The sequence below is a fragment of the Scophthalmus maximus genome, chromosome 22, assembly GCF_022379125.1.
Source record: "Scophthalmus maximus strain ysfricsl-2021 chromosome 22, ASM2237912v1, whole genome shotgun sequence".
In the NCBI taxonomy this organism is placed as follows: Eukaryota; Metazoa; Chordata; class Actinopteri; order Pleuronectiformes; family Scophthalmidae; genus Scophthalmus; species Scophthalmus maximus.
The window spans coordinates 14,977,501-14,986,504 of NC_061536.1; the positions used below are offsets into that span (position 1 = coordinate 14,977,501).

Consider the following 9,004-nt stretch of genomic DNA (forward strand, 5'->3'; position numbering starts at 1 on the left):
TGTAACAGTATGTGAACATTAATCACTATTTATTTACACTGACACACATTAACTATCTGCTCGTCAGTTTCATTCCTCCTCAGGAAGTGAAAGAACAAAGTTAAATGAAGAAAAGTAAAGCAGATGAGGAACAGACAGTCTGTCTGTCTGACTGTCTGTCTGACTGTCTGTCTGATGTTGTGTTTCTTGTCTTACAGAGGACGAGACTGCGACAGGTAAATCAAACTCTTTGATAATTTTATTGTTTTAGTATCTGGATGAATAGAGAGCCCAATCAGAACTCAGCAGACTGGTGACATCACACCAGCACATTTCAGTGCTGACAGGCGGCGCCCTCTAGAGGCACACACACACACACACACACACACACACACACACACACACACACACACTGATCACTCAGGTGTGTTGTTTATTTTGTTTTGACTGTTGTAGGAGAAACTACAGATGTGTCAGCTACTGTAGAGCCAGGTAACCACGACACACACACACACACACTGTACGTACACTGTACGTACACACACTGTACGTACACACACTGTACGTACACACACTGTATGTACACATACTGCACACGCTTTACACACTGTACAACACTGTACACAATGTACACATGCTGTACACACACACACACACACACACTTAACACACACAAACAAAGACACAAACATGAATATACACACACACACACTGATCACTCAGATGTGTTGTTTATTTTGTTTTGACTGTTGCAGCAGAATCTTCAGATGTGTCGGCTACTGTAGAGACAGGTAACCACACACACACACACACACACACACACACTGTACACACACACTGTACACACACACACACACACACACACACACACACACTGTACACACACACACACACACACACACACACACTGTACACACACACACACACACACACTGTACACACACACACACACACACACACACACACTGTACACACACACACACACACACACACACACACACACACACTGTACACACACACACACACACACACACTGTACACACACACACACACACTGTACACACACACACACACACACACACACTGTACACACTGTACACACTGTACACACACACACACACACACACACTGTACACACACACACACACACACACACACACACACACACACACACACACACTGTACACACACACACACACACACACACACACACACTGTACACACACACACACACACACACACAAACACTGTGTACACACACACACACACACACACACACACACACACACACTGTACAAACACCACGCTGCAAACGCACTGAATACAGACTGTCATTGTCCTTTACAGCGTGTGTATAGTGTGTGTACAGTATAAAACTGTATAAACTATGTATTATATTTATTTGTCGACACAGATTCTGCTGAGGACTTTGTTTCTGAAAGCCAGAGTGATCTATCAGAAGGTAACCTGTCTGTCTGTCACCTGTCTGTCTGTCTGTCACCTGTCTGTCTACTCACCTGTCTGTCTGTCACCTGTCTGTCTACTCACCTGCCTGTCTGTCTGTTTGTCTGTCTGTCTGTCACCTGTCTGTCTGTCTGTCTTCTCACCTGTCTGTCAGTCTGTCTGTCTGTCACCTGTCCATCTACTCACCTGTCTGTCTGTCACCTGTCTGTCTACTCACCTGCCTGTCTGTCTGTCTGTCTGTCTGTCTGTCTGTCTGTCTGTCTGTCACCTGTCTGTCTGTCTTCTCACCTGTCTGTCAGTCTGTCTGTCTGTCACCTGTCCATCTACTCACCTGTCTGTCTGGTACATGACTGTTGTTATCAAACTCTTTTGACAAGGAAATGTAATTAAGGTTTGATATTTTACTGTTCAACCATAAACGTTATTATAAATTACTAAACAAAAAAGAAAAACACAACGTTAAGGTGAAATGTAAATATGAATTTTACATCAGCAAACATAAACACAGAATACAATACATCTGTGAAAGACGTAACACACACTGTAAACACTGTACACACTCTGTATAAACAGTACACACACTGTACACACACTGTATATAAAAGTGTATGAACTATTTCTCTACACAGATTCTGCTTCCGAAGGCCAAAGTGATGTATCAGAAGGTAACCTGTCTGTCTGCTCCCCTGTCTGTGTGCTCACCTGTCTGTGTGCTCACCTGTCTGTCTGCTCCCCTGTCTGTCTGCTCACCTGTCTGTCTGCTCCCCTGTCTGTCTGCTCCCCTGTCTTTCTGCTCCCCTGTCTGTGTGCTCACCTGTCTGTCTGCTCACCTGTCTGTCTGCTCCCCTGTCTGTCTGCTCCCCTGTCTGTCTGTCTGCTCACCTGTCTGTCTGATCCCCTGTCTGTCTGCTTCCCTGTCTGTTTGCTCCCCTGTCTGTCTGCTCCCCTGTCTGTCTGTCTGCTCACCTGTCTGTCTGTCTGTCTGATCCCCTGTCTTTCTGCTCACTAGTCTGTCTGCTTCCCTGTCTGTTTGCTCCCCTGTCTGTCTGCTCACCTGTCTGTGTGCTCACCTGTCTGTCTGCTCACCTGTCTGTCTGCTCCCCTGTCTGTCTGTCTGCTCACCTGTCTGTCTGTCTGTCTGTCTGATCTCCTGTCTGTCTGCTCCCCTGTCTGTCTGCTCACCTGTCTGTAACACTCAAGTCTCATTGTTTTTTGTTCATCTGATATAATCTGTCGACGACACGCGTTGACATCATCACCTCGACTCTGTTTCAGGTTCGGAGGGGTCACCTGAGGTTTCTGAGGAACCAGGTCGGTGCATCGTCGTTTGTCTGATGATGTTTATCTCACAATATCACAATTATGTGATTAACTACAAACATTTTGAATATGAAAGTTCACATCACACATCAGGGACACGTTGTACAAACGTCTCCGACATGGAGGCTGCTGCCATCTTGTCCCACTGATACACCCCCTGACCAATCACGAGTCAGTCCCTCAGCTGTCAATCATGATCAGAAGTGATCAGAAACATGTGAACAAACATCAGTGATAAGAACGACCTCACATGACATGGAGGGGGCGGGGCTTATGACCTGTACTGCAGGCGGACACTAGGGGGCGATCAGGAGGATTTGGCTCCACTTTGAGGAGCCGTCATGTCATCATATCTTTATTTACAGTCTCTGGTAGCGACCGCGTTTTAATTTGTTTAATCTTCACTTCCTTTTTTTTCTATTTACTATGTTTGTATTCACCAAAGTGACAACGAGCGAGAACCTGTTGAAGTGTGAGACGAACGGAACATAACAGAACTTTACCTCTGATCCTCAGACACTGAGGAAGATAAAGACGAAGAAGATGGTGGTGATGATGATGGTGATGATGATGATAGCAACAGCAAGCTTGAAGACATAAATGAGGAAGACTCAACTGAACCTACCGAAGAGGAGGTAACAGAAGTCAGTGACACAGACAGTGACGCTGACGCAGACGGTGACGCAGACCCAGACAGTGACGCAGATGCAGGCGCAGACAGTGACGCTGACGCAGACGGTGACGCAGACGGTGACGCAGACGGTGACGCAGATGCAGACCCAGACAGTGACGCAGATGCAGGCGCAGACAGTGACGCAGACGCAGACGGTGACGCAGACGGTGACGCAGACGCAGACGCAGACCCAGACAATGACGCAGACGCAGACCATGACGCAGACGCAGACAGTGACGCAGACCCAGACCATGACGCAGACGCAGACAGTGACGCAGATGCAGACAGTGACCCAGACGCAGACGATAACGCAGAAGATGATGACGGCGCAGACAGTGAAGCAGAGTCTAGCGATCCGAGTGACGGGGTGGCGGAGGAGGAGTCAGCAGGGGAAGAGATCAGTGAAGATGCAGCGGACGGAAGCGAAGAAGCCGGAGGCGAGGACGAGCCCATCGATGAAGAGAGTACAGAAGCTGGATACACCGATCCTGAAGGGGGCGCCGGCGCAGAGACGGAGCCAAACAACCCTCTGGAGGAGGGGGACGACGTCACCGAAGGTAAACTGTGACCAGATCAGCTCACGTGTTTCTTCTTGGTTCAGTTTCCAAGTCAAGGTCAAGACGTAAAGAACGTCAAGGTCAAGATCACCAGTTTGTGTTATTATTATTAAAGAGTTTGAAAGAGTCTTGAAAAACCAGAGATGAAACTTTAAAAAGTTTTTCTGAGGCATCTGGACGAAAAGAGTCTTTCAAACCGCTCAGAGGTCGAGAGTTTGAGGTCAGAGGTCAAATGTAGAATTTATTCTGATTTGTTTGTTGTCTGGTTGACGATGCCTCACTGTTGTTGTTTTTGTTCTGCAGCGCCCACTGGTCCAGAACAACCCACCAATGACTCCGCCCAGTAACGCCAAAGGGGTAAACACCACGCCCTGCTGTGACATCATACTGCCTCACAGCCAATCACAGCCCAGCTGTGATGAATGACAGTAATGTAAAGAAGCTCACACGTCCTGTTTCTGTTTGTTTTCTCCGTCAGAGCCGACCCCACTGCTGAATATACAGTCGCCATGACAACAATAAACTAAACTGCATCCAAGCTTCAGCCTCCGCTCGCTCCTGATTGGTCCCCCCCCCCCCCCCAAAATCTGGCTGCTTTATTTTTTCATCAAAGTGATAAAATATGAAAATGGAATCTGTCTTTTAACCTGTCTCACTCTGCCTGTCTGTCTGCCTGTCTGCCCTAGAAACATTAAAGCATCTCAGATCTGCTCGGTGTGTCTGTGTTCAGGTACATACAGTCCGTCGTTACCTCGCCTACACTAGAGACCGTTTCTTTTTCTAACCAATTGATGTCAGCGATATCGATTTGTCTGTTACACGGAGGAGCGGCCAATAAAGTTTGAACCTTTCCGAAATCACACACACAGACGGAGTCTTTTTTCATGTCCCCGTGTCCGGATCCGTCAGGTTCTGGTTCCACGTGTTGATCTGAAGTCGGTTTCATGTGATAAATGATAATAACCATAATAATAAACTGATGTTTGAGGTTAAACTGTAGAGAGAAGATGAACATTGGAGAATATTTAAAACAGGAAGCTGGAAGCTGCACAGCGAAGGTCACTGACCTCAGGAAACAACATGCGCTCTGTAGCCCGACAGTTTAAAACCATATCCTCAATATCTATATCTGTATATAGATACAGATATAACAACAATGGAACAGGCTGCAGTTAGGAAGTGCCCTCTGTGCCGCCCCTACTTGTCAGGCCCTCTCCAGTAGAGAAAACATGATGAAGTGCTACTCTAATGGAGAAGTGCGCACCCCCCCCCCCCCCCCCTTCCGGGGAGACACGGGGAGAACATGCAAATTCCAGACAGAGAGAACCTGGTTGGTTGGTTTGGTTGGTCCAAAGCGGGATTCAAACAAAGAACCTTCTCGTTGTGAGGTGACAGTGCTACATTACCGCTAATACTCCTGTGCATACTTCTACAAGTACTGCAAATATCGTTATATATGATACTATGAAGACTGATACTAAGATGGGTGTTAGTCTGGGACCTCTCGGTTCATGTTTGATTACCAACAGAGGCAGCAACGAGTCATTTGACGTCTCGTTGAGCAACAGACCAGAGAGGAGATGATGTCATGTCTGTGATGTCTGTGATGAGGATTCCACAATGTCTGTAAACCAGTGTTGAAGTTTATGTGAGAAAAATGTGAAAATATCTGGTACTTTTTAGAAAAAAACGCTTGTTGATCAGCCGCAGCCATCTTGGTTGTTCACAAAAGTTGCTTCTCTCCGCATCACGGTATAAAGCCGCCCACTATCAGATAATCGGCTGTGATTGGATCGGCAGGTTTTCAGCTGTAGGGAAATCACATCCTACTGGAGGAGATCCAGACTAATTAAATGAACTCCCAGAATTCATCTGGGTGCGACATGTTCACTGCGACACGTTTCACTGCGACACGTTTCACTGCGACATGTTTCACTGGGACGTATTTCACTGCGACATGTTCCCCGCGACATGTTCACTGCGACATGTTTCACTGGGACATGTTTCACTGGGACATGTTTCACTGGGACATGTTTCACTGCGACATGTTCACTGGGACATGTTTCACTGGGACATGTTTCACTGGGACATGTTTCACTGCGACATGTTTCACTGGGACGTATTTCACTGCGACATGTTCCCCGCGACATGTTCACTGCAACATGTTTCACTGGGACATGATTCACTGCGACATGTTCACTGGGACATGTTTCACTGCGACATGTTTCACCGGGACATGTTTCACTGCAACATGTTTCACTGCAACATGTTCACTGGGATATGTTTCACTGCGACATGATTCACTGCGACATGTTCACTGGGACATGTTTCACTGCGACATGTTTCACCGGGACATGTTTCACTGGGACATGTTTCACTGCAACATGTTCACTGGGACATGTTTCACTGCGACATGTTTCACTGGGACATGTTCACTGCAACACGTTTCACTGCGGCATGTTTCACTGCGACATGTTCACTGCGACATGTTTCACTGGGACATGTTCACTGCGACACGTTTCACTGCGACATATTCACTGGGACATGTTCACTGCGACACGTTTCACTGCGACATGTTCACTGGGACATGTTCGCTGCGACAGGTTTCACTGCAACATGTTCACTGGGACATGTTCACTGCGACACGTTTCACTGCGACATTTTCACTGGGACATGTTCACTGCGACATGTTCAATGCGACATGTTCACTGCGACATGTTTCACTGAGACATGTTTCACTGGGACATGTTTCACTGCAGCATGTTGAGCAGATTCTTCTCTCTCCATCCTGGTGGTCGGTCGTGTGAGGGACCATGAGGCCTGCAGTTGACCTTTGCCCTGACGGGGGCAGGTCACAGGTGCGTGTTGCAGGTGCAGGACTCGTGTTACCAGCTGCTGGTGTGGAAGAGCGACTCCTGAGACGGAGCAGATGAAGTTTCTCTGAGAGCTTTATGAATGAAAACTGACCTGCAAGTCCTCAGAGGTTAACTGACTCACACAAACACACACACACACACACACACACACACACACTGAGGAAACAGAGACATGAGGACGGGGGGAGTGCTTTTTTTTAACTTCCTGCCAGTTTCAAAAAGCCCCCTTATTGGGTAATGGGGCCCGTGACCAAGGCCAAAACCAGGAGGCAAATCAGTGGAGCCTGACATCACCCTGTGTGTGTGTGTGTGTGTGTGTGTGTGTGTGTGTGATGGAGTCGGGATCAGTTATCACTTTTATTTCTCATAATCATGTTCTTGAAAGGGAATCAGTTTTATCATCTGCGGACGTGATAACTTCTTCTTCATGTGTCTTCACTCTCACAGTGTGTGACCACCGACAGGCGTGTGTGTGTTCAACATGTTTCATGTGTGTGTGTCCCACGTCTCTGTCCCACAGCTCTCGGTTACCGCGGGGACATCAGGATCAAAGGTCCAGCGGAGCTCCAGTCATTCAGAACCGAGCTGGACTAGACTGAACCCCTAAAGTGCCCCTTAATTCTCCTGCTGGTGCTGATCCCAGAGTCCAGGCCGGCTCCAGCGGGGTTCTGGTTTCAGGACGTCCTGTTGCAGATGGATGCAGACTCACGTTCTGCCCTGATTCCCACCGGCGACAGGAACTCAGAAGGTCACAGGGGTTCGTTCCAGCGTGTCGCTGTGAAAGGACGTCTTTGTTTTCCGTTCACGATCCGACGAACACACAACGACTCGTGTTCGCCCGTAGGTGACGAGGCTGCGGAGCGTCGGCGTCCAGATGTGGAGATGAAGATGATTTCTGTTTACTTTGTCCACCAGGGGGAGCAGGTGACTCCTGAGCGCTTGTTTCTGTAACGTTGAGACAGAAATTCACTGATTTCACTCAGAGAGAATAATTCAATGAAACCATCAGACACGTTCACTGACGGATTCAAAGAAAGATCCAGTGGATCTGAACATGTTTTCATGAGGGCGAAAGATTTTATACGTCAACAGATATATTCTGCCCGTAGTTTCATCTTGTTTGTCTTGTTGTTGATGTATAATTCTACATCGCAGTGGAGATGAGGATTTCATGATTTGAGATCCTCTCACATTTATATTCATTTTATTTTTTTCTACAATTGCGACAAGAAAAAAAACAATAACTGATCAGTAATAACAACAATATGTTTTAAAATGTGTGTATTACTGTTTCTGACGAACCACAGGAAAGATATGAAGAGGAGGAGGAAGAGGGGGAGGAGGAAGAGGAGGAGGAGGAAGAGGGGGAGGATGAGGAAGAAGGATGAGGAGGAGGAGGAGGAGGAGGAAGAGGGGAAGGAGGAGGAGGAAGGATGATGAGGAGGAGGAGGCGGAAGAGGAGGAGGAGGAGGAGGGGGGGGGAAGAAGAGGGGGAGGAGGAGGAGGAGGAGGAGGAGGAGAAGGAAGAGGAGGAGGAGGAGGAGGAGGAGGAGGAGGAGGAAAGGAGGAGGAAGGATGAGGAGGAGGAGGAGGCGGAAGAGGAGGAGGAGGAAGAAGGGGAGGAAGAGGAGGAGGAGGAGAAGGAGGAGGGGGGAGGAGAAGGAGGAGGAGGAGGCGGACGAAGTAGGAGGGGGAGGATGAGGATGAGTAGGAGGAAGAGGAGAAGGAGGAGGGGGGAGGAGGAGGAAGAGGAGGAGGATGAGGATGATGAGGAGGAGGAAGAGGAGGAGGAAGAGGAGGAGTAGGAGGGGGGAAGATGAGGATGAGTAGGAGGAAGAGGAGAAGGAGGAGGGGGAGGGGGAGGAGGAAGAAGAGGAGGAGGATGAGGATGATGAGGAGGAGGAAGAGGAAGAGGAGGAGGAGGAAGAGGAGGAGGAGGAGGGGGGAGGATGAGTAGGAGGAAGAGGAGAAAGAGGAGGGGGGAGGAGGAAGAAGAGGAGGAGGATGAGGATGATGAGGAGGAGGAAGAGGAAGAGGAGGATGAAGAGGGGGGAGTAGGAGGAAGAGGAGGAGGAGCATGCACTGCAGGAGTATCCCAGTGCTTCACACAACTACATACAATTACACAACAGAAG

At 48.2% G+C, this 9,004-nt stretch overlaps 1 protein-coding gene across 10 annotated transcripts in view; it reads left to right on the forward strand.

Moving 5' to 3' along the window:
* The window catches only part of LOC118292310 (surface protein), a 6,409-nt gene extending 1,556 nt beyond the window's left edge, over positions 1 to 4,853 (forward strand). Inside the window, exons 3-11 of one of the 10 annotated variants that reach the window (XM_047330392.1) lie at positions 198 to 215; positions 436 to 471; positions 735 to 770; positions 1,394 to 1,441; positions 2,073 to 2,108; positions 2,719 to 2,754; positions 3,280 to 3,993; positions 4,297 to 4,350; positions 4,472 to 4,853. In XM_047330392.1, the coding sequence (XP_047186348.1) occupies positions 198 to 215; positions 436 to 471; positions 735 to 770; positions 1,394 to 1,441; positions 2,073 to 2,108; positions 2,719 to 2,754; positions 3,280 to 3,993; positions 4,297 to 4,340 (968 nt within the window). In that variant the 3' untranslated portion in view covers positions 4,341 to 4,350; positions 4,472 to 4,853. The remainder of the gene's footprint in view (positions 1 to 197; positions 216 to 435; positions 472 to 734; positions 771 to 1,393; positions 1,442 to 2,072; positions 2,109 to 2,718; positions 2,755 to 3,279; positions 3,994 to 4,296; positions 4,351 to 4,471) is intronic. The other 9 variants (XM_047330393.1, XM_047330396.1, XM_047330398.1 and 6 more) reach the window with 9 other exon arrangements.
* Positions 4,854 to 9,004: the final 4,151 nt, after the last annotated feature.